At 47.5% G+C, this 25649-nt stretch overlaps 1 protein-coding gene across 1 annotated transcript; it reads left to right on the forward strand.

The window, feature by feature from the left end:
* Nucleotides 1–294: 294 nt before the first annotated feature.
* Cltb (clathrin light chain B) lies at nt 295–24721 on the forward strand. The gene is made up of 5 exons (XM_026398215.2): nt 295–678; nt 6190–6236; nt 18542–18659; nt 18867–18978; nt 24221–24721. The coding sequence occupies exons 1-5, from the start codon at nt 492–494 to the stop codon at nt 24390–24392; spliced, it is 636 nt and encodes a 211-aa protein (XP_026254000.2). The 5' UTR covers nt 295–491; the 3' UTR covers nt 24393–24721.
* The last annotated feature ends 928 nt before the right edge of the window (nt 24722–25649 follow it).

The following is a 25649-nucleotide window of genomic DNA, read 5'->3' on the forward strand; positions in this document are numbered from 1 at the left end:
ACCCTCTTGGAGGCCCGGACTCTCCTCCTGTCGCGGCAGTGTGCGCTGTTTGGCCGCTTTGTCCACTCCACTTGGCCCGGAGACCGGCAGGATCTGTTTTGATCCTGGTGTCCTGGAAACGAGCGGAGGCTGCCCGACGGCGTTCTCCGTCCCGGCAGTCGCGCCCCTCAGGCCGCGCGCTGTGCTGTGCCGCCCTCCTGTGGCAGCTGCAAGGCGGTCTCCCCGTCGTCCTGCGGGCACCCTCCCTCGGCCGGTGACATCACCGCATTCCCGTTCCCAGCTCCTCCCGCCGCGGCGCCTGCAGCGGCAGTGACAGGCGAGCCCCGCCCGGTGGCGGAGAGGAAGTGCGGGGCCGCCGCGCCGAGCCCGTCTCCGCTCAGGCCGGCTCCCCCGGGCGGCTGGGTGACAGTGTCGCGGCCGCCGGGCACAGCGCGGGGCAAGCGCCGGGCAGCCGAGAGCCAGGCGGAGGCTTCAGCAGAGACGCCGGGAAAATGGCTGATGACTTTGGCTTCTTCTCGTCGTCGGAGAGCGGGGCCCCTGAGGCGACTGAGGAGGACCCAGCGGCTGCCTTCCTGGCCCAGCAGGAGAGCGAGATCGCCGGCATAGAGAATGACGAGGGCTTCGGGGCACCTGCCGGCAGTCAGGTGGCCTCCGCGCAGCCGGGACCCGCGAGTGGGGGTGAGTCAGCGCAGTGGCCTGGGAGCTGGGGGCCTTGAACCTGTCACCCGGGGACCGTGGTCCAGGCCCTTCACAAACCCGGCCAAGGAGTCTTGGGGAGAGTGACGAGGATCTGGATAGGCCAGCCAAAAGCAGGCCGGGGGCTGTGTGCGTTTGCGAGCAGAGGGCCTGGGGAACTAGGGAGCAATCTTGGAGATTCACCTCTAGGATCTCTGAGCTGGGGAATGAGAGGAGGCCTCTCCTGGGACTGGGATCTGCTGACTCTGGGGACAGGAATTCGCTCATGACATTTTATTCCAAGGCCAACTTCACCACTGCTTGGCTCTGGAATTCATTGCCTGCCCAGTTCTAAGAGTCCCTCTTGAGTCCTCTAATAGCCTGAGTGATCCAGGCTCCCAGTTAAGTGGTGCAGGTGTGGGCAGAATGCAGACCTGCTGTTCCCTAGCCTTAGCTTTCACACAGCTGGCAAAACAGGGAATAATGGGGCTCTGAGAAATCACAAATCTTCCCTGGGGACCACACATCTTCCCTTGGCCACTGAGCTAGGCATGTTAATTACATTTAAGAATTCCATACACATTATTGAACCCATTTCAGAGCCAGCAAAACTAAGGCTCTAAAGGTACACTATTAGCTGGGCACGGTCACATACACCTGTAATCCTGGTGGCTGAGACAGGAGAATCATTAATTCAAGGCAAGCCTAGGCAATTTAGCAAGACCCTGCCTCAAAATAAAAAATAAAAAGCCTAGGGATATATACCTCAGTGGTTCATTCCCCAGTAACAACAACAACAACAACAACAAAAAAAAAAAAAAAAAAAAAGGAGAGAAACAAAGCTATTGAAACAACTAGTAAGGGTAAATCAAGGACTAAACCCATCTCTGTCAGACGCTAAACCCCTCCCTCTGACCACACTGTCTTCCAAGTGCCTGGCTCTGCAAAAAACTCTTGAGGTTGGGCCAGGGGCACAAAGGGGCATCAGTCAGAAGTGTTCCTGCCCCTCAGGGGTTTCTGTCCACCTAATGATTTTCCAAAGGTGGTCCAGGGCTATTGTAGTTGACTTCAGAACTCAGGATTCATAGCCTGGTCCCTGCGATATCATATTTATCAACAATGTTCCTACTCTAATTCTGGACCCCCCCAAAAAAAAACCAATTTCTTAAAATAGTTAGTAAAAAAGTAGATATCACCTTCACGAGTACATCCCATACAGATTTTGCTTCCTATTATTGTCATTTTGGAGATATTTATTTATTTACAAAGCTCTTCAACAGTCCTGTTTGTTTTCATTCAACATGGGTTGAGTACCTACTTAATATGCCAAGCCCCACTGGGAATACAGAAATGAGTAAGACAGTTCCTGTGGCTGAGTAGTTGAAGCGACTCTGTATCCGCTTGATATGAGAAATATAACAAGCTTTTTGTAACATACAAGAAACTGGAAGCAGCCAGACAGGGTCTCACCAGACTGTAATCCCAGCTACTAGGGAGGCTGAGGCAAGGAGGATCACAGTTTGAGGCCAGCCTCGGCAACTTAACAAGACTCTGTCTCAAAATAAAAAATGAACAGGGTTAGGTATATAACTCAGTGGCAGAGTGCTTGTCCAACATATATGAGGTCCTGGGTTCAATCCCCAACATGGGTAGAGGGTGAAGAAGAAAGAAAAACTGGAGGCTCAGAGAGTCTGAGTATCTTGCCCAGTCACAGAGCATGAGTGATAGATCTGGGATTTGATTCCAGGCCTCCCAGCTCTGAGTTTCTGTTCTTTTTTGTTTCATGTTCTTTCAAATGCTGTGGGAAGCCTTTGGATGTGGGGGAGGAGGCAGGTGTCTTTTGCTACCCGAGCCCAGCCAGCAGTAGAGGTCTTCTGAAACAGTGGCTCCTAGCCCCTCAGCATGGACCCTACCCTGTCCCAGGGGATTCCTCAGAAATGCCTGCCCAAGTTCATGCAATGGTATTCATTTGTTCACACTTCCTCCTTGAGACCAGCCCATTCCCTAATGTAGGTTGGTTCCAAGAGGCCTCATGTTATCAGAACCCCATGAGAGAAAAGGGCAGGTAGAATTTCAGCTGAGGGTCATCAGAAGGGACTGGAAGTTGTGGCTTGTCCCAGATGGGACTCCTGGGTTTTATAGCCTGGTGGCTATAAAACCTGTGGTGGCTATAAAACCTGTCACCTGTGGCTGACACGGTGGGGCCACAGATTGGCCTCAGACCAGAGATGACAGGGAGAGGAACAGCAATGTGCTCTCCTCTTCCAGGCGGCTGCCAGGGACACAGCCCTCTGAGCATCTCCCAAACTCAAACCTGCTGAGGCTACAAATGCTCAGCTGCCCACTTGAGTGGTGATCTCGGGAGCAAGGAGGTGTTGCCTGATGGTGGCTCAGTGGGTGGCCAGACATAAATAGAACTGATCTGACCCTTCTAAGACAGGCAGCAGTGAACAGGCCATCTTCCCCTGATTAACGCTGGAGGGGGCTGAGAAAATGGGCCTTGTCCTGTTGAGAATTGGGCAGAAGCTGGCTCCAACCACAATCAGTAGTCACCCTCTCTTAAATGACGGATCCTTTGATTGGCAGTCCCTATGCTGAGTGTCCTGATGTTGTGCTCCCAGAGGCTCCTGGGGAACAAGGGGAAAGAGGTATCTGGTGTAGGGCTGAGCCTGAGCCATAGGATCTTCTCCCCAGGCTGGATCTGTGACCAGCCTGAGTGATAGACACTTTGTTTCCATTCCTCAGCCTTGGGCAGGGCCCAGAGGTTTACATTTTCACACCCAGTTTTCTGGGCGGCAGGCCTGGCTGTGACTTGCCCATCGGTTCTGGGCAAGCCCATTTCCCCTTCTGGGCCTCAGTAAGCTCACAGGAATGTTCTGGACCCTCTCTAAACTTGTTCCAAAAATGGGCCAGGCATCTGAGGGAGTTTATCCCTGGGACTTGGATATGCTTTACTCCTGTTATGCTGGGCTCTGATTGCAGACCCATGATAATAAATGTGCAATAATCAGAGAGCATTGTGGGAATAGATACTGGCAATGCTCTGTGTGGGTGGGTGTGGATTCTCAAAGAGGCTGAAAACACATCTCCAGAGGGACATTCACAAGACTGAGAGCCTGGGGCAGAGAGAATTTCCAGAGGCCAAGGTGGGTACCAGGCAGCTACCTGCAGATGAAAGGTCTAAATGAGCTGGTCAGGGTGGAGGATGGGGGGGCAACTTTTCCAAAAAGCTGTTAAGTACAGGCCTGCATCATTGTGAATGGACCCTGGCAATGTCGGGCCCTGGTAGAGGAGGTGCCCCGGGAGAAGCATCTTTGCAGAAGATGCTGCCTCTGAAACTTCACTGGTCTCATGCTGATTTGCAGAAGAAATCCTATCTGAATATGTGGCAGTGACAGCTGACTCATAGGTCGGGTCAAAATCAATCACTGCTTGATTCAGTAAAGTCAATTATAATTCATATCAACCCAGGATTATGGCCATGGGCTTAAGTATCTCAGTCCTCAGGCTGAAAGCACGATTGCTTCTGCTCACAGCCCGATTTGGTATACAGGGTTATTTGTCCATCTGTAGTAACCTCCTGCACCCTCGTATGGCACTTTGCTAGGAAGTATTGCAGTTTCTGAGAGGCCTTGCACATTATAGTAGACCGCTAAAGAGCAATTCAATTTTCATTTAGCCAGTAGTTACTGCTTGCCTATTTTAATCAGGAGTCCTTAGAGCTGATAGGCTACATTCTGGAAAGGGAGTACCCAGATTCAGGGGGTTACAAGTAATTGCACAACAGAGTGGGGGATGCTATGCAATATTCTGGCATACCCTAGAGGTAAGATCTTTCTCTCAGTGCCGAGGGAAGCAAGGTAGTAGGCGAGAGCTTCCTGGAAGAGGTGACTTGTAAACTGGACTTTGGAGAAGGAATGGATCTAAACAAAGGGTTCTTTAGGAAGTGAGTCAGGATAAAATGGCAGAGCCAGATTGTAAAGCTCCTCATGAACTGTATTCCAGGGTTAAATGTATTTATTTACCAATTATTTATTGAATCCCTGTTGTGCACTGTTCCAGATATTGGGCCCTATTGAGGATAAAACAAAGTCCCTGTCCTCATGAAGGGTCCTTTCAAGTGGCAGAGACAGAAAATAAACACATATACGAGTGAACTTATCAGGCTATATTTGCTCTAAAGCAAATACCACTGGAGAAGTTGGTGCCTGAGGGCTGAATGAGATGTGATCAGGGAAGCCATGTGTTTAAAGGCCACTTTTGAGCAGAGACAGGGGAGTGAGGGAGAAGCCCATGTGGAATATGTAGGAAAGGCTTCTAGGCCAAAGGAACAGTACCTGCAAAGTCCCCAAAGCAGGAGCAGACTCTTTAGGCCCCTGTGGTCCGGGGAAGTGGATTTCTTCTTGGTTTAATCCCATTATCTTTTACTCAGAGGAGGGACATAAACAAGTCTATGTTTTTCAAAATATCCACCCTGGCAATGAGTTTGAAAGAGGGATGGGAGAGGGTAAAGCTGGAGTTAGGGAAGCCAGTGAATGAACAAAAGCCACACATTCATTCTGTCTTTTAAAAAGAAGGGGGAAAAGAAAAAAAAAGAAAAGAGAGAGAGGGCTGGAGATGTAACTCTGCTGTAAAGCACTTGCCTAGCATGCTCAAGTTCCTAAGTTCAATACCCAGCACTGAAAACAAACAAAAAAAGTAATTCATTTATTTATTCAACAACCAATTATTGACTCTTACAAAGGTGCAAATCCCATGTGTGGCTCTGGGGAAGACGAAGGTAAGGAGAGAAAGAGACAGTTATACTTTACCAGGTGTTTGCCACTAGCAGGGCAGACAGACCAAACCAGATGTGTAGGAGGGAGATGGTGAAGTCCCTGGCTCAGGGAATCAGTGGGAACACAAATTTGAGGGTCACTGTTCCAGCAAAAGCTGCAGGAATTTGTGACTAATTGGATGTCACAAAAGACTGGGAGGGGTCACTGCAGAAGGCAAAATAAAATTCTTCTGGAAGAGGCGTAGAGAGAAAAAATAGGCCAGGTGCTGCGCAGTAGGGACTGTGATTCCTGCTCTTCCAGGTAGAGCAGTTCCTCAAGGTTCCCCAGGACAGGCGTATGAGTAGCTTCCTCTCTTCCTTGCCCCTGGTAGCTCCCGCCCTAAGGTGCTCCTCTCAGCGCCCACTCAGCAGGCATGGGCTCCACACACAATCAGACCATTGCCACACAACTGTTGGTCAAGTAACTCCAGGTGGGTGAGGAGGCATTATTGTCTGGGTGATATTGGCTAATCATGTAGCCTCTCTGAGCCTGTGCTTGAGAATCTGTAAAATGGATGGTTAACCACTTCATTGTAGGGTGAGGTGAGGGATTGAGCCATAGTTATTTGGGTATCTATTATGTTTACCTGTATGGGGTCCACATATAGAGAGATTGGCTCCCAGCGCTAAGGTGGAGCCATTGTATGCTTGCTCTAAGCTGAACAATGAGTGATACTGTCTGCTTGTTCTCTTTCTAGCTGGTTCTGAAGACATGGGGACTACTGTTAATGGAGACGTGTTTCAGGTAAGCAAGATTCTGTCTTGCAGTGGGGACTGATAGCCCAGGGCCCAGTGACTCATGACACCATCATTGGTAGGCTCCTTGTTCTGTTCATTATGTCTGATTCATTGGATTGGGAATGTAGAGAAAGGTTTTGAAATGTTTTCTTGTTATGAAGTGGGAGGGGGTAAAGAATAAGGACCTGTAGAGACAGGGATTGATGAGGATTAGCTTTGGGTTGACCATGATGATATTCAGCTTTAGGAGGGAGAGAAAAAGTGGCCCACAGTTGCATGTAATGAAGGGAGTACAGGACCCTGCCTCAGTACATTCCACTGGGGGGAGGCAGAACTGAGTGGCCATCACCCACACATGTAAGCACTTTAACTAGACAGATCCTTTGAACCAGAGATTCCACTTCTTGGAATCTTTCCTAAGCAAATAATTGGAGAAAGACATCCAGATTCTTGTGTTTTGTTTATTTGTTGTTTCTACATTCCAAATCTTTGCAGGATTATTTATAATGGCAGACAAACTGGAAACAACCTCAGTGCCCATCATCAGGGCCTTAGATAGAGAGATTGAAAGGCCAACCATTGTTACAAAGGGCAATCAGAATTTCTCATATTGTGGACATACAAAGATACCCATGATATATAACTGAAAAAAGGCAGCTTGTAGAATATTATGCACAGTACAGTCCTGTTTTTTATTTTAAAATGTTCAAGCCAAATATCCGAAAGGATATGTACCAATTATTAACAATGGTTGGCCCTGAGAATAGGGTTGGGCGTTGGGGTATGGGGCCTGGGACCCAGGGGAATAAGAAAAGGGCACTCATTTTCACTGTATTTAAAAAACAAAAAATCTTTTGCTGGGCGCCTTGCCTGCCTGTAATCCCAGCAGCTCTGGAGGCTGAGATAGGAGGATCACAAGTTCAAAGCCAGCCTCAGCAACAGCAACAAGGTGCTAAGCAACTCAGTGAGACCCTGTCTCTAAATAAAATACAAAATAGGGCTGGGGATGTGGCAGTGGTCAAGTGCCCTTGAATTCAGTCCCCAGTATCCCCTCCCCCCAAGCAATTTTTTTTTTCAGTGATCCTATACCACAAAAAGGGAGGGGAAATCTGTAAAGAGATTTTTAGGGACTGGGAATGTACCTCAATGGTAGAACATTTGCCTAGCATGTGTGAGGTCCTAGGTTCCATCCCCAACCTTGCAAAACAAACAACAAAATGAGATTGCTTCTCCCTGCATCCTCCTAAATCCCTCCCCTCACATACCCACAAATCGGTTTAGCAGAATTTAGACTGAACTATTCGTGAGACCGAGGCAGGAGGATTACAAATTTGAGGCCAGCCTGGACAATTTAGCAAGACTCTGTCTCAAGAAAAGGCTGGGGTGTAATGCAATGTATAGTGTCCCAGGACCACAAAATAAGAGAGAGAGAGAGAGAGAAAGAGAAAGAAAGAATACTTACTCTGATAGGACCCACAGTACAGTGGCATTCCTAGAACCCCACAGATGCACAGTCCTTACCCTGCAACCCCGCCTCATGCCTGGCTGGGGCTATGCCTCCACTGAATGTGCCTTAATTCTCACGCACATTGGGTCAAAGCCCCTTGATCCCTGTGACTGCCACTGAGCTGAGACTCCTGAGCCCCGCCCCGTGGAGGAGCTGGCCTCCTGAATCCTCTGGGAGAACAAACAATACTTTCTTATGTAAGTGGGATGGGCTGGTACCTTACACAGGGAAACTAGCCAAGTTCTGTTTCTGGAAAATTACTCAACTCTCAGCAAGCTAGAAAAGTCAGTCTCTGGGTCTTTAGCAGCTTCATGTCCAGTTGAGGCTGACAGAGCAAACAATGACCATTTCCTCCCTCAGTTTGTTAGATCTTTGAAACTTAGATCATCAGCCTCTAGGCACACTTAAAAGGACTTTGAAGTAGTCCTGGACCTGGAGATAAGCTTAAAAATACCTAGAATACTATGAGCAGCTAGAATATTATGAGCAAGGAAATTTTAGTTTTCAATCAATTAAGAACTTGAGGCTCAGAGAGGTGAAGTGAGTTCTGCAAAATCACACAGGAAATCAGCCAATTTTGGAGTTTTCCTCATTTGGTTGATTTAGCTCCCCTGCTTTCTCCCTCCCTAGTCCTACTTTGCAAGTTTTGGTGGATCTGAGGAACCCTGGGGCTCCTTCCCAATCTCATGATAGTTATTCTCACTGCTAGTAATAATGACCTCAGGCATGTTGATCTGTAAATCATTTCACATCGGTGCAATCCTAGAATCCTTTCAGGCAGGGGAGAGTCCCAGGTGAGATGAGTCACTCAGAAACTTAATGACAAAATTCCAACTTGCTTCAACTCATCTACATTTTTTTTTTTTTTTTGTATTGGAGATTGAACCCGGGGTGCTTTGCCACTGAGCTATAGCTCCAGCTCTTTTTATTTATTTACTCATTTATTATTATTACTACTACTACTACTACTACTACTACTACCACCAGGGATTAAACTCAGGGGTGTTCTACCACTGAGCCACATTTCAGCCCTATTTTGTGTTTTATTTAGAGACAGAGTCTCACTGAGCTGCTTAGCGCCTTGGCTCTGTTGCTGAGGCTGGCTTTGAACTCACGATTCTTCCGTCTCAGTCTCCAGAACTGCTGGGATTACAGGTGTGCGCCACTGCACCTGGCGCTTTTTATTTTTTATTTTGAGACGGGGTCTTGCTAAGTTGCTGTGAGGTCTCACAACTCGAATTTGTGATCCTTTTGCCTCAGACTCTCAAATTGCTGGGATTATAGTATGCACCACCATGCCCTGTTCACATACATCTTCTGATCCTTGATTGATACACTTTGTACTCTACTACCCCTCTGTTCCTGGAACTGGCCAGTCACAGTCACTAGATTACAAGTGGTAAGCCCTGGAAAATTCTTTAGGATTGAAAATATCAGTATCTGGTCTGCCCTTTCAGAGGACATGCCTGGGCCTGTGTAACTTTAAAAAGCATTTAAGAGTCTTGGGTAGCTCGATATAATGGTGCATGTCTGTGATCCCTGCTACTTGGTAGGCTGAGGCAGGAGGATCACAAGTTTAAGGCCAGCCTCAGCAACTTAGTGAGACCCTGTCTCAAAATAAAAAGAACTGGGGATGTAATTCAGGGGGGAAAAAAAGTTCTATCAGCCTCCTAGAGTTGCTGGAATCACAAACTTGCACCATAGTACCCAGTCTGGGCAGAGATTTTGTGCTTTAATCTTTTGTGGTCTAGGGATAAACATGCTTATACCTATTTCAGTTCCATTTGGCGTCACTAGGAATAGGTACAAGGACAGAAAGTGCCTACAGGACTCTCCCCCTTTCCACCCTCCTGCAAAAATTCTCTCTCCATTTCTCTACCACACATTACTATTATCCTCCTTTGAGCTCTTTAGAGGAATCAGCAGCTCAGTTTAGCTTAGCTTTAGCTGGTCAGGATTTTTTTTTTTTAACCAGGGATTGAACCCAAGGGCACTTATCCACTGAGCCACATCCCCAGTCCTTTTTATTTTGAGACAGGTTCTAGCTAATTTGCTTAGGGCCTCATTAAATTGCTGAAGCTGGCTTTGAATTTGCAGTTCTCCTGTCTCAGCCTCCCAAACTGCTGGGATTAAAGGCTTGTGCCACTACACCTGGCTTATTTTGTCAGTTATTTTTTGTAGGTTTTTTTTGTTTGCTTGTTTTGTTTTGTTTTGTTTTTGTATCAGGGATTGAACTCAGGGGGCACTCAATCACTGAGCCACATGCCCAGCCCTATTTTGTATTTTATTTAGAGACAGGGTCTCACTGAGTTGCTTAGAGCCTTGCCACTGTTGCTGAGGTTGGCTTTGAACTTGTGATCCTCTTGTCTCAGCCTCCAGAGCTGCTGGGATTACAGGCATGTACCATTGTGCCCGGTTTAGCTTATCAGTTCTGAAGATGGATATGCCTTATCCTCCAGTCCTTCCCTGGAGTCACAGCATACACTTGACCTCCATGGTCCACAGAGGCTCTCAAGGCAGTGCCCAGCAAAGGAATCCCTCAGGAGAGGGGTGCCAAGAAGCTGGGCTCAGACAACGTGGTCCTGACTGTTGCCTTCTAGTCCTAATCATCCCTGACTCCTTTCCTCTCTGGGACTTTGGAGGAGCTCAGAGTCTTTCTGTAGTTACTAGTGACCAATGAGCTGACAAGCTTCTTGGCAATGACCTTATTATTTTCCACCTGGAGTGCCCAAATGATTAAGGAAAAGTCCAGTTGTGGCCCCAAAACTCACTGGTAAGGGGAAAGGCAGGGAAATGAATCTAGAGCAGCCCAGAAAATAAGAACTGGGAAACTGCTTCTCAGGACTCTGTGCTCTTCCTGATCATGGTGCAATGAGGACTAGCATGTGTGGAGCCCTTGTCACATTGCAACAGTGGACTACAATAACTATGTGATCCTTTATTGGCACCTTTATGGACTACAGGATGTTTCCATGTCAGTCATTTCATGGGATCCTCATTTTTGCACCTTGAGTGGGATTTTGTTAATCTCATGTAACAGGTTTAAAATCCAAATTACCCAGGAAAGGGACTTTATCAATAGTGATGCACCAGTGAGTGGCAGAGAGAGACTTAAAGCCCAGTCCCTCTGATGCGATTTCAATGCTTCCTTGCACCCTCCACATCACTTTTACAATCAGTAACTTGTCCATTCACTTGATTAACTCACATTCTTTGAGTGCAACACCCTGTGCTGCTGGGGTGGTAGGTAGATGTAGGCGCAAATCCAGTGTGGGGTTTGTCCTCAAATAATTAGTTTCTAGAGCCAGATACAGTGGAATGCACCTATAGTCTCAGCTACTTAATTGCTTGAGCCCAGGACTTTGGGATAGTCTGGGCAACATATCAAGACCCCATCTAAAAAGAGAGAGAGAGAGAGAGAGAGAGAGAGAGAGAGAGAGAGAGAGAGAAGAGAGGGAACTAGTAGTTTGAATTCTTCCTATGGGTCAGGCACCATCCAAGAGCTTTGCAAGGATTAACTCACATAATCCTCCCAACACCCTAGGACGCAGATTCTTTCATTATCCCCATTTTACATGAGGAGGTTAATTGCTCGCTCCAGTTACATAGATTGAATCCAGGCTCACGCACCAGAGCTTGCAATGAAGTCAGGGAACACAACAGGAAAAGAATGCTGGGAATGGGTTTTGAGGCTGCCCAGGGGGGTGTGGGTTATCCTGGCTAAGGGAACAGCTTGTGCAAAGACATTTAGTTGGGGCTTACCCAAAGCCCCATGAATCCTGTTGCACAGAGAGATGTGCCAGGAGAGCCCAGAGGATCTAAGGTGCAGAACTGGTGTTCCTGGCAGCAGAAGAGCCATGCTTAGTTCCAGCCAGAGCACGTCCGTGGGCCTTGCTGCTGGTGAGCACATGGTTGGAGGAGGTGGGCCCAGCTTAGCAGGCTTCACACTGTGGATCACACTGAGTGGGCCCCAGATGTGTGTGCAGCTGCTCCAGGGGCTGAGGAATGCCCATGCCCAGACTGCAGTCAGCAGTAGAAGTTTGGATGAAGTCAGAAGACCTGGATTTCATTATATGGCTTTTCCCAGCTAAATGAACTTGAACTAGTTATTTAACCTTTCAGAGCCTGGTTTCTCATTTGTAAAATACGGATTCAAGGCCCTGTTGCCCCCACAGGTCTGTTGAGAAAGGTGCTATGTAGCTCTGAAAACTTTTTATAAATTTCTTATCCAGCTACATGTGAAAGAGAGAGAGGTGAGGGTGGGTGGGGTGTAGGGGCAGAGAAGGAAGGGGACACAGTCTCTACGGTGCATTCATCAGGGAAACAAAAATGAAGCACAGAAATTATGCTATAGAGAAATGAATTTGATCCCTCATGTTTTTTTTTTTTTTTCTTCTTCTTAATTTTGTTTTTGGTATTGGAAATTGAACCTAGGGCTGCCCTACCACTGAGCTACAACCCCAACCCTTTTTATTTTGAGACAGGGTCTCCCTAAGTTTTTTTTTTTTAATTTGTTTTAATTAGTTATACATGACAGTAGAATGCACATAAATAGATGGGATATAATTTTTCATTTTTCTGAGTGTACATATTGTAGAATCACATTGGTCACTCCCTAAGTTTTTGAGGATGGCCTTAAACTTGAGATCCTTTGGTCTCTGCCTCCTGGGTTGCTGGGCTTACAGGTGTGTTCCATTATACTAGGCCCCTATTAGCTACTCTTGGCAAGGATATTCCCAGCTCTGTCACTTCCTGACTTGGTGACTTTAGCACTTTGGAGCTAGAGTTTCCCTACCTATAAAACAAGGATAATAAAACTCTCCATGTAAAATTGTAAAGATCAAAGAACATTTAATTGCAGGTGTTCTGGAACCTTATAATTTTTGGTCAGATTTTCTGGAGATGGTGGGCCTTGAAGGACACAAATGAGAAGAGATGCCTGCCCAGAGGCCCTTCTCCAGCCCACCTCTCGCACCCATCTCCTTCCATATCTGGTAGCATCTGTGTACTTAGAGTATCCCAAAGGCACCTGCCCCATGTGGTCCTTCTACATGCTGGCTTTTGGCCTGGAATGCACTTCTCCAATCCTTCCTGCTGTCCTCTGCCCCCAGGTAGGAATGGTCATGCTGTCCTTTGTCTCCATTCTTTACATGGCCTGTGTTACATCACATTCCCCAGCCATGGTCCTTATCTGTGAAGGACTCCCCTCCCAAATTCCAAGACGATGGGCTATCTTATTTCATCCCTGTCCCCAAAGCTGAACATCTATGAATTAATTAAGTATTCTTTTTGTTTGATCATGCTGGGGATCAAAACAGGACCTAGGCCCTACCCACTGAGGCACATCTCCAGACTCAGTGCTAGGCCCTACCCACTGAACCACATCTCCAGACTCAGTGGAGAATAAATAAATATTCTTAGCATCCTCCTACAGCCAGGCCCTCCTGTTATGGATTCCATAGAGACAGACAGTCTCTGTCCTCATGGAGTTTACTTATTTGGGGGGTGGGTAGAGACGGATAGTAAACAACTCATTTCAGATATCAATAAGTGCTATGAAGAAAATACAATATGGTTGTCCCTTGGAATCTAGGGGGATTGATTCTAGGACCCCTGGCAGATGCCAAAATCCACGGATGCTCAAGTTCTATAAAAAGGGTGACATATTTGCATATAACCTACATGTATCCTCCATTATCACTTTAGATATAGATGACTCATAATAACTAATACAAGGTAAATGCTGTGTAAACAGTTGTTATGGTGTGTGTGTGTGTGTGTGTGTGTGTGTGTGTGTGTGTGTCTGGTGCTGGGAATTGAACCCAGGGCTTTAAGCACGCCAGGCAAGCACTCTACCACTGAGCTACATCCCCAGCCCCTGTGTTATACTGTTGAGGGAATAATGCCAAGAAAGAAAACTCTGTATATGTTGAGTATAGAGGCAACTATTGTAGGCCTAGATGCATAGTACAGGATCAGTGTTTACTTGAATTCAAGGATGTGCAGATGCAGAGGGAGGGTGGATTATACAGCAACTGCTTAAAGAAGTGGTTATGGTGAGTGGGAGGCCAATAAAGTACAACATTGTTCAAGAGGCAGTATGGCAAGTGTGTGCTGATCAAGGACAAAAATCAGGGGAGCAGGGGTAGACCAGATGACTTGGATTTTATTCTAATTGCAGTGGAAAGCCTTCAGAAGTTTTTAAGCTGGGCATAATATAATCAGATTTAGGCTGTGTGTGGATCATTTTGGTGGGTGAAGAAGGGAGACCAGCTGGGATCCAGGTCAAAAGTGGCAGGGGCTGGAGGGAGAGAAGGTAGGAAGTGATCCTGTTACTGGAGTTCTAGGCCAGAGTTCTGATTTTAGGGATCAACCAGTCAGGCCCACCACTCACTCCCAAAGCCAAACAGAAAAGTAATGGTGAAAAGCATGAAAATAATTTTTTTGGGGGGTACCAGGGATTGAACTCAGAGGCACTCTACCACTGAGCCACATCCGCAGATCTATTTTGTATTTTTTTTAGAGATAGGTTCTCATTGAGTTGCTTAGTGCCTTGCCATTGCTGAGGAACACTTTGAGCTTTCAATCCTCCTGCCTCAGCCTCCCAAGCCTCTGGGATTATAAGCATGCACCACCACACCTGGCCATGTAAAGAACTTTAATTGGTGTAGCTACATTGGGAAGACAAGGGGATCCACATTCTTAGCCCTTTCTTCAAGGAGCTGACAATGACTTTGAATCTTTATACTAAGGGGGATGTGGGCAAGGATTGGGGTTTTTCATAGCTGGAGGCTTTTCACAGCAGCCAAAGCAGGTATGGTATGATCCATCTGGATCTCAGGCTTGGTCAGGTGGACCTTGTGGGTGAATAGAACATTGTTGTGGCCCGTGGTTATGGGCAGCTTTGATTCTTCATAAGACATTTATCAATCAGACCTTTTGCTCCTGGAAATATAAAGTCACTCAGAGCAAAGGAAACAGGTGCAATATGGAGACAGAGATGCCAAGTCTTTAATCCTTCTTTTAGTCACCCATTGGACATTTATTGCAAAAGTGAAGAGTCTAAGATATTTTTTTCATAATCTGATTTGTGGCATAATTTAGAGATTGTGGCAACAGGAGTTGCTTATGGACTAGATGTGGGAAGGCAGGAAAAATCAAGGGCAAACATAGGTTATGATCTCAGCAACAGGGGGGACAGTGATGCCTTTTCATGAGATGATGGAAGGCAATGGATCAGAGAGCAAGTTTGGGGAGGAAAAAAAACAAAGCAAAGTTTGAGATGTCTTTTGAATACCCATGTGGGCTAACACAGAGAAAGGATTTGGAACATGTTTGCTAAAAGTGGGAATTTGGAGCTGGGCATGGTGGTGCACACCTGTAATCCCAGCAACTCGGGAGGCTAAGGCAGGAGGATTGTAAATTCAAAGCCAGGCTCGGCAACTTAGCAAGGCCCTAATCAAGATCCTGCTTCAAATTTTAAAAATGGCTGGCTGGAGATATGGCTCAGTAGTTAAGCGCCCCTGGGTTCAGTTTTCCTGGTACCAAAAAAAAAAAAAAAAAAGAAAGTGTGGGAATTGGCTGATGGTCAGATAGATGTCTTCACATTATTTTTATTTCAAATTTCTCTGATCTTGTGGAAGTAATTTTCTTGGAGGGGATAGATGGATAGTCTATGCAGAAACAAATAATTTCAGACAGAGATAAATGCCATGAAAGGGCTCTGGGGTTTTGGCTCAGTGGTAAGGCACTTGTCTTGCATGTGTGAGGAACTGGGTTCAATCCTTAGCATCACATAAAAATAAATAAAATATTAAAAGTCATGAAGATAAAAAGAGCACCTGGGTAAATGCACACTCATAAAGTAACAGTGTACACCTATAATTCCAGTGACTTGAGAGACTGAGGCCAGAGGATCACAAGTTAGAGGCCAGTCTTAGAAACTTGGTGAGGCCCTGTTTCAAAACGAAAAATAAAAAGGACTGGGACTTGGCATGATGGCATACACCTGTAATCCCAGCAACTCAGGAGATTGAGGCAGGAGGATTGCAAGTTTGAGGCCAACCTCAGTAACTTAGTGAGGCCCTAATCAATATAGCCAGAGCCTGTCTCAAAATAAAAAATAACAAGAGTTGGGGATAAGAGCCCCTATGTTCAATCCCATGTACCAAAAACTAAACAAATAAACAAAAAAGACTGAGGCTGCAGCTCAGTGGTGGTAAAGTGCCCTCTACCCAATCCCCTGTAACAAAAGCAAAAAAAAAAAAAAAAGAAGCAGTGTAGCTGTCTGCCAATGAAAAGTTCAGTAGGGCAGGAGTGGGGACTTCAAGGCAGGCCTATTCTCAAAGGAGGGCAGAGTAGCCAACAGTGATCAACCTAGGAATCTCTGTGGCCTTTGAAGGTCCCTTGGAATGCTGGGAGAGAATCTGAATTGAAGCTAGTGCTGTGCAGGAAAGAGGAGTAAGGGGGCACCCCAGCTGCCCCACCTAGGGGCAAGGCCTAATTCCTGGCAGCTTGCCCTGGGCCCTGCCCTTTCCTTGCTCCCCAGACCACTGGAGACAGCCCAGCTGTTCCATTTGCCTGCTGCTTCCCTCTGGCTGCCCACACCCCTTGAGCAAAACCATTTACCAAGCTCCTTCTCCCAATACTGCACTTGCAGATTCCTGTGGGTCTTTATCCATTCAGTCACTGTTTACTGAACACCTACTATGTGCTGAGGGCATTGGTGGGCACCACAGGACAGGGCACACCAGACACTGACCCATGGGAAATAGTTTAAGCAATCATAACAGTTTGTACAGATGGCTTGGTGGAGGTCAGTGAGTATTTAAGTGATAAAACAACGGTTCTGGGGCTATAAACAAGGCCCTGTCCTGCACCAGGAGCTCCTGGTCTAGTGGAGGAGGCTGTGACCTGTGTGCAGAGAGTGGGGATGCGTTTGGGGTCACTGGGAAATGTCCCAGAGCAAGTGACTCCTGAGCAGGGAAACTCAAGGGATGGAGTAAGATTTCACCAGCTAGAGAAGAAGGGGAGATGACTGCAGGCTGAAGTGTCAGGAGACAGGCGTGGCAGCAAAGTTGGAGGCGGTGTGGGGGATGCCTGCAGACAGGAATGTGGAGCATGCAGCAGGCCAGAGGGGGTTGTGCTCAGTTCAATCAAAAAGGGGAGGGGCTCTGGCTTTGCCAGATCAGAGGGTGCCCCCTTTCTGCTGAGCTCACAAACCCTAAGGTTTCTGTCCCCAGCTCTAGCCACTCTGTTCCTAGATGGGGTAGGAGGCTGGGAGAAGTGAACAAAGCCAGGACTTGAAACTCTAGCTACTACATCGTTCCACCTTCCAGGCCTGTTTCCTCTCCTATAAAATGAGAAGTAATAACAGTAATAGTTCCAAATGCCATTCATTGAGCCGTCACTCTTCACCAGGCACTCTTCCAAACGTCTTACAAGTACTGTTGCATCAAATCACAACGGCAACTCTGAGAGGTTGTTTTTGCCATCATTCTCATTTTCAGAAAAGAAAAAAGGTTGGGAAAGGTTCAGTAATTTGCCCAGGTCATACACATACCTGTCACATCAGTGATGGGATCCAAACCCAGGCAGTCTGGCTGCAGAGTCCAAGTTCTTCACCACTACATAGGCTTGGCTATGGCTGTCCTGTTCTGAGGGCTGCTGGTTCATCAACAAATATGTAAACCGAGCATGGTGGCACACGCCTGTAATCCTAGCACTTGGCAGGCTGAGGCAAGAAGATTGCAAGTTCAAAGACAGCCTCAGCAACTTGGCAAGGTCCTAAGCAACTTAGACTCTGTCTCAAAATAAAAAAGGGCTCAGTGGTTAAATGCTCCTGGACTCAGTCCTTGGTTCCCTCTGCCCCAAAAAATAATATATTAAGCGTCTGCTGTGTGCCAGTCACTGTGCTGGCTCTGGGTACACAGCAATAAGCAAGGCAGACCAGGTCCTTGCTGACACAAAAATGACATTCTGATGGACAAATAAACACATTAAAAAGTGAGGTGATTTTCAATTAAATAATTATCAGTCAACATAATAGAAATATAATATATAATATATATAATATATAATAGAAAGCAACTTTTATGATAGTAATAAGGGATTCACTGTGTGCCAATTTCTTTACATTTTTAAATTCAGTTTTCTATCAACCCATTGGGGTGGGCATTATTATTTAGCCCCCCCTTTTTTTTGTTAAAGAGAGAGAGAGAGAGAGAGAGAAAGAGAATTTTTTAATATTTATTTTTTAGTTTTAGGTGGACACAACATCTTTGTTTGTATGTGGTGCTGAGGATCGAACCCGGGCCGCACGCACGCTGGGCGAGCGCGCTACCGCTGAGCCACATCCCCAGCCCCTATTTAGCCCATTTTTTAAAAAAATATTTTTTTAGTTTTAGATGGACACAATACCTTTATTTATTTTTACATGGTGCTGAGGATCAAACCCAGGGCCTCACATGTGCAAGGCGCATGCTGTACCACTGAGCCATAACCCCAGCCCCAAGCCCATTTTATGATGAAGAAGGTTGGGTATAAATTAGTGCTGCTGGTCTTGGGACAAAGGCCAGGCACAGAGAGGCTGACTAACCTGCCTAAGGTCACACAGGGGAAGTAGAGTTGCTGGCAAAGGGGCGAGCAAGTGCAAAGGCAGGGAATAGTCACAGGAGACAAGTGTGTAGTTGTTTGAAACTATTGAGGTGTCCTCATGTGAGAGGTCTGTGTCCTTGGTACTCAGAGGGGCAGCAGAGACAGTGGGCAGATGTGGCTGGGTACATGACTGGTGTATTTATGCGTAGGAAGCTAATGGCCCTGCTGATGGCTACGCTGCAATTGCCCAAGTTGACAGGCTGACTCAGGAGCCCGAGAGCATACGCAAATGGAGAGAGGAGCAGAAGAAACGGCTGCAAGAGCTAGGTAAAGGCAGGGTTGACTGGGAGCTGAGCTCTGGCTGCCTTGGTGCTGGAACATGGTGTGGGGGGGAAGTCATGGGATTGGTGGAGGCCCACACTGCTTTAATGTGGGATCTGGGTGAGGGTGGGCCCTGCCAGGGTCCAAGGGGAGGGGCAGCCTGGGCCGTAGGGCACTGGAAAGATGCCACTCGTTCTCTTGTTGGGTTCACAGATGCTGCCTCTAAGGTGACAGAACAGGAGTGGCGGGAGAAGGCCAAAAGGGACCTGGAAGAGTGGAACCAGCGCCAGAGTGAACAAGTTGAGAAGAACAAGATCAATAACAGGTGAGAGGAGCCTAGGAACATGGAGGAGTTCTCGGGATATAAGAGGAGCTATGGGCATATGAGGGGAGATATGGGGACACAAGGGGGGGCCAAAGAGACAGCGGAGAGCCGTGGGGAAATGAGAGGAACTACGGAAACATGAGCATGGGGATTGAGGTAAGCTGTGGGGACAGTGAGGGGAGCTGTATATGATGTCAGAGAGTCTTGAGATGGGTGATTTGGTGGCAAGAACATGCAGGAAGGAGGATGATGCACCCAGGGTGCTTCCTTGGTTGCCTGTGGAGTTGAGAATCCTTCAGAGCCCTCCCCACCTTTCCATGACAGAGAGGACACAGGTCTGTCAGTCAGCAGATCTCCAAGGGCCCTGGAGCCAGACTGTCCAGGGGCCAAGCTGCCAACTGCTAGCCCTGGGCCCTCCACATCCAGGGTTAGGTCAGAGCGCACAGGCCTGGCTGAGAGTGAAGAACCAACCTGGGTATAGGATTCTGACTGTTATAGCACTGCTCCCTAGAATGACTAAAGGATAAAAGGAAATTAGTGGCCTGTAATACTGAAAAGGCCAGTGGGAGGACTGTAGGCACAATATCATCCATGAAGTCAATGGGTACATACCTTTACTGTAGCTCAGCTCTGCTTTCCTCCATGTTGGGCACACAGCCCTCCAGTGGGGGGCAAAGATGGCCAGGTTCTAACCTGTTCTTTTGGCAATCTCCATGAGAAGAACATCAGGTGGCTAACAGCTTCAGCTGAGGTCTTTGACCTGACTCTCATTGGTCTCTTTTAGATCATGTGTCTGTGCCAGGCCCTGTGACTGTAGCCAAGAGGAGGGATACGCTTATGCCGTCCGGCATGGGTGAAAGTCCCATTCCTTGGGCTCTGCATTAGGGTCAGTTCCATACAAACCCCAGGGGCTGCTATTGGAATAGCCTGATCCCACAGAGGACAGACAGGCAAAGATAGCAGTTGTCCACCAAAGAACACCTGTGTGGAAATGGTCTCAGACTGGCTGCTGTCCATGAAGACTGCCTTTAAGGTTGTTCCCTTCAAGGTACAAGACCTTCCAGGAAGGGAAAGACACATTCGAGGAAGCTGCCACCTTGTGTTCAGAAAACTGCAGCATGCCAGGGTCCAGATGAGGAGGAGCTTCCGGCAGGAAGGGTGCCCTGTCCGTCCTCTGTGGGATCAGGCTGTTCCAACGGCAGCCCCTGTGGTTTGTATGGGACTGACCCTAATGCAGAGGTCAAGGAATGGGACTTTTACCCATGCCAGATGGCATAAGCGCATCCCTCCTCCTGGCTACAGTCACAGGGCCTGGCATAGACACAGGATCCAAAACAGACCAATGAGAGTCAGGTCAAAGACTTCAGCTGAAGCTGTTGGCCACCCGATGTCCTTCTCATGGACGTTGCCAAGAGAACAGGTTAGAAGCTGGTCTATGTCCTCAGAGAGCTCAGAGGAGAGAACCATGCAGGAACAGCTGAACTTGAATACCATGAGGCCCTCCGCCCAAAAGTCATACAAGGGAAGCCAGGAACAGGCTGGGGAAGAATTCTTGTGTCTGGAGACTTGGGCTCTGGAGGACAACTAAGAGTTCATCAGGAATAAAAGGGCAGGGTGTAGGGAAGGGGATTCTACACCTGGGAACAGCCTGGCAGGAAAGAAAAGATGAGGCATGTTGGGTCACAGGGGGTCAGGGAGTGTTGGAAAAGATGGCAAGTGGACAGATGGGGGAGTCCCACTGGGAGGGCTTTGGGCACAGATGTGGGCAATGGGGAGTCACTGAAGGTTTTTGAACAGGAGAGTAATATGATCAGGCTGAGCTTCAGAAAAAGCACCGTGGTCAGGGTGGAGGATCCCCTCTAGGGTTATGCTGCGCCTTCAAACTGTGCTTCCTAATACACTTCCCACGGGAGGTACTAATGCTCTCTCTTTCTCTTTAACCCTCTACCTGCCTGTCTGGCCTTCTCCACCTAACATCTTCTCCTAACATTTCCCTCAAGGATCGCTGACAAAGCATTCTACCAGCAGCCAGATGCTGATATCATCGGCTATGTGTACGTGTCTCCTTTGCTTCTCTGCTGGGAGGGATCTTGAGAGGGACCCAGGTGGGCGTGTGGCTGGCACAAGACTTCTGGAGTCTTTTGCTTGTGGGATATAAATCAATGTGGTTGGGCTTAGGGCAATGATCAGAGCAGGAAGCTAACCCTCACTTCGGTCTCTCCAGCAAACTGGAGGTTGCTTTGCCAAATCAGAGAGCCCTATAGGGGAGGGCAGAGAAAAGAATGTGCCATGTAGGAGGGGCAAAGGGCAAAGCAGCCCTGGTTTCTTCTCTCTGAGATGCCTCTTGGGGTGGGTAGGTGGGTGGGTTGAAGGGGTCTTTGTTGAACAAAACAAACACAAGGTACTGAAGGCAAAAGAATAAGAGATGCTTTTATGTATATACCCATCCCTGCCCTCTACCCCCAATGCAGTGACTTTGGTCATGAGCCCCACCCACACCACCACGGTCCCCTATCATGCGTGGTTCTGGACTTGGTGTCTAGCTAGTATTGTGACTAATGTAGACATGGAAAACAGGCTTCCTCTCATGCCAGTCTCAGTTGATTGGTTGTGATGGGTTGGAGGGTGGTGTTTGCGATTCTGAAACCAAGGACAAAAATGCAGTGATTCAACTGAGTGTTGTCTGACACATGTGAGTGTGCCAAGTACTTGCTGTTCTTGCTGGAGCCACTCCTTGCTCTGGGTGTGCCATGGCCTTTTCTGATGCTGCCTGGGCTAAGCCTTTGCTCATAAAACGCAGGTTCCAGCAGGACAGCAGCCTGCCTTCTTCCTTCTGTCCCCTCTTCCATCTGTCCTGTGCTCACTGATACTTACCCTATGCCGGTGTCTGGTCTAATAGAAACAGGGGGGCTGGGGTTGTGGCTCCGTGGTAGAGCCCTTGCCTCACATGTAAGAGGCACTGGGTTTGAGCTTCAGCACCACATAAAAATAAATAAAGGTATTATATCCATCTAAAACTAAAAATATATATTAAAAAATAGAAATAGGTCACACATAGTCTGTCTCCCAAGTTGCTCATGGACTGGAGAACGCTGTGATAAGAGCCATGTGTGGAAGGACACAGGAAGCTCTGGGAGCCACCCTCTGCTGGGAAAGCCAGGACAGGCTTCAGAGATTTGTGACCTTCAGCTGGATCTGAAAGTACAAGAAGGAATTCACTGGGTGGGGAGGGGAAGGGCAGGGCATTCTAGGTGAGAATTAGCTGGGGCAAAGGCCTAGAGAAAGGAACTACCTAGCTGCCTGCAGTGGCTGCTCTGTGGCAATCATTGGGGGCTGCGGCTGGGTATTGCAAAGTGCCTGTTATGCTAGGCTAAGAAGCTTCGACTTGATCCCGAAAGCAGTAGGGAGCCATGAGAGGTTTTCAGCAGGGGAAGAGGATGTCCCATAGGCTCTGGTGCTATGGAATTCCACAGGGACTTGGTGCTCCTGTTCAGCCCAAAAACATGGCCCAGAGAGCATGCAAGAGGATCCCAAAGAGAGAAGAAGCTTTTGAGACTTGCATGTGCCTTTGAATTACCAGGGGATCTTGAAAAATGCAGATTCTGATTCAGGAAGACCAAGATAAGGCTCAAGATTCCATATTTCTAATAATCTCCGTGGTGACATTGATGCCCCTGGACCATGAACCACACTTTGAGCACAGAGAACACAAGGAATCTCTTCTTTCCCCCATATTTTAATAGTAGATGGACACAATACCTTTATTCTATTTATTTATTTTTATGTGGTGCTGAGAGTAGAACCCAGTGCCTCACACATGCTAAAGCAAGCACTCTACCACTGAGCCACAACCCCAGCCACAGAAGGAAATCTCTTGATCCTGAAGGGGGGCAGTTCCTGGGATAGCTCCTCTCATCATCAGACTCTACACAGAACACACCAGCCATCTTACTGGATTGTCAGCCAGGAACCAGATCAGCAGGGTGGAAGCTAGGAGCCTAGAGATACAGAGGGGGTTTCAAGGAAAAAAAAGGAGGTCTCCAGAAAGGATTCCTGCAGGCCAAAAAGGACACAGATCCAGCTCTCTCCACTGTTTTTTTTTTTTTTTTAATGTCACTCATGTTTAGATTTTATCCCTCAGCTATATTTACTGTTTGTTTCTCTATTGTCCCTTACTGCTGATTTTTTTTTTTTTTTTTTTTTTTTTGTGGTGCTGGGAACCAAACCCAGGACCTCACACGTTCTCTCACCTAGGCAAGTGTTTTACCACTGAGCTATACTTCTAGACCTGATAAGCAGATTTTCTTTTGAACTCAGGGGCACTCAACCACTGAACCACATCCCCGGCCCTATTTGTATTTTATTTAGAGACAGGGTCTCACTGAGTTGCTTACCGCCTTGCTTTGCTGAGCCTGGCTTTGAATTTGCAGTCCTCCTGTCTCAGCCTCCCAAGCCGCTGGGATTACAGGCATGTGCCACTGCACCCCAGCCTGATCAGCAGCTTTTTAAACTACCAAGAACTTCTGAAAAAGGGACCAATTCAGTTTGTATCCTAATGTGATTCCAACCAAAAGTAAGAATGCCAATCCCCAGGTGTGGCTCCACAGAGTTGATGATCCTTTCAGGCTAAAAAGGGTCTCTATTCACACTACCCTTTTCTGGAGAACACTAATAAAGCAACACTGAGCCATGTTTCAGTAAGGTGGATGGGTAGTCAATGTCTTCCCTAGGTTAAAGTTTTGGAAATGTTGAGCATAGCTGAGGTACTGAGTTAGTTTCTCCAAGGGCCTTGAAGTGTTGGGATCACCAGGCTGGGAACTCCATTCAGATGGCGAGGTAATGCAGAGTGCCTAGACTGGAAGAAACTTTCTGAGGTGAGGCCTGTGCTGGGAACTCAATGAAATGAAACAACAAGCCATAAGCAGATGTGGAGGAAGAAACTTTCAGGAAGAGGTGATAAATTAAGTGCAAAGGTCCTGAGGCAGGACCAAACTTTACTTCTTTTCTCTTTTTGGTGACAGGGACTGAATTCAAGGCCTTATGCATGCTAAATATGTGCTGTACCACTGAGCTACATCCTTAGCCTTAGGTTTCCTCTTATGACAAAGCTGTTCCTGGGGGTTGAGGTCACAGAGTATAGGGTTAGGGAGAGAATCTGTGGATAAATTGTCCCCAAGTAGGCTGGGAGCAGGGCATCAGAAGGTGGACCACTATGAAACATCTGCCCCGTCTTCATCTGCAGGGCATCTGAGGAGGCATTCGTGAAGGAATCCAAGGAGGAGACTCCAGGCACAGAGTGGGAGAAGGTGGCCCAGCTCTGTGACTTCAACCCCAAGAGCAGCAAGCAGTGCAAAGATGTGTCCCGGCTGCGTTCGGTGCTCATGTCCTTGAAGCAGACGCCGCTGTCCCGCTAGGTGCCTGTCATAAGCATGATCACAAAGCACGGGCCACACCAGGGCAGAGGAGCAGCAGCTGCTTTGGCCAGGGTGGAAACTTCCTCTGGCAGCTGCTACACACAGCCTATTCCGTTCCTCTCCATCTCCCGGGGCTGAGAAAGGGGACCCTGACCCCTTTGGTCCCTTGCTCTCTCCTGGCCCTATGGTCCAGCCCCTCATGGCTCCTCCTCAGTCCACTCAATTGTGACTGTCCCTCTTGATTTATTTTTTTTTTCTTGCTTAAAGGGTGTGTTGTTAACTCTTTTTACACCTATTTATTATCATCCTCATTTCTCTGGAAGCCACAACTGGTGTCAGGGTTCAGTTTGTGCTTAGAACTTTTCCAGCTTCATGGCCTTGGAAGAAGGTAAAGAATACCTGAAAAGAACAACTTAAAGGAGGAAAGGTTTATTTTGGCTCACAGTTTTAGAGGTTCAGTCTATATAGGTTTAGCAGGCTCCAAGTGGGAGGAGAGGAAGGGGGGAGGGGGAGAGAAAGGGATTACGCAAAAGGAGGGAAAGAAGGAGCCGGGGAGAATGCCCCCAGTGACCTACTTCCTTCATCTAGATGCCACCCCCCAGTAGTCTATTTAGTTGTCAATGGATTAATTCACTGGTGAGGTCAAAGCCTTCATATTCCAAACATTACCTAAAAGCCCTACCTCTGAACCTTGCTGAGCTAGGGACCATGCATTCAATACATGAGCTCTTTGGGGAACATTTCCAATCCAAACCATAACACCTTGGAAGCCTAAGAGCACCTAGAAGTGGAAGCCCTAACCTGTCTGTTGCCTCCATATTTAAGAGGAAAGACAACCTCTCATAGAATGCGTTTGTAACCCTGATCCTTTCACAAACCTGTGAAGTAAGAAGGATTCTGCTGTTTTCACATGTAGATAAAGACACTAAGGCTTCCAGTGGGAAGAAACAGGGAAGACCGACATCACGTGGTGGCTTTTTCCAAGCCTGGGTAAGAGGCTGGTAAAGGCAGCCTCTGTTGGACACCTTTCCTTGGAGTTGGCTGGGACCTTCTGGATGTGAAGTGCCCATTGCTCTGCCTAATTTATCCCCTCCTCCAGCTGTACCTGCCTATGAATTAGGTATAACAACCAGCGACCACAGGAGTGGTTACTGAGCTATAACCCTAGTCCTTTTTATTTCTTGAGACAGGGTCTCCCTACGTTGCTAAGGGTCTTGCAAAGTTGTTAAACTCCTGAGTCACTGGGATTACAGGCTT

Source organism: Urocitellus parryii, chromosome 1 (genome assembly GCF_045843805.1).
Source record: "Urocitellus parryii isolate mUroPar1 chromosome 1, mUroPar1.hap1, whole genome shotgun sequence".
NCBI classification, from domain to species: Eukaryota; Metazoa; Chordata; class Mammalia; order Rodentia; family Sciuridae; genus Urocitellus; species Urocitellus parryii.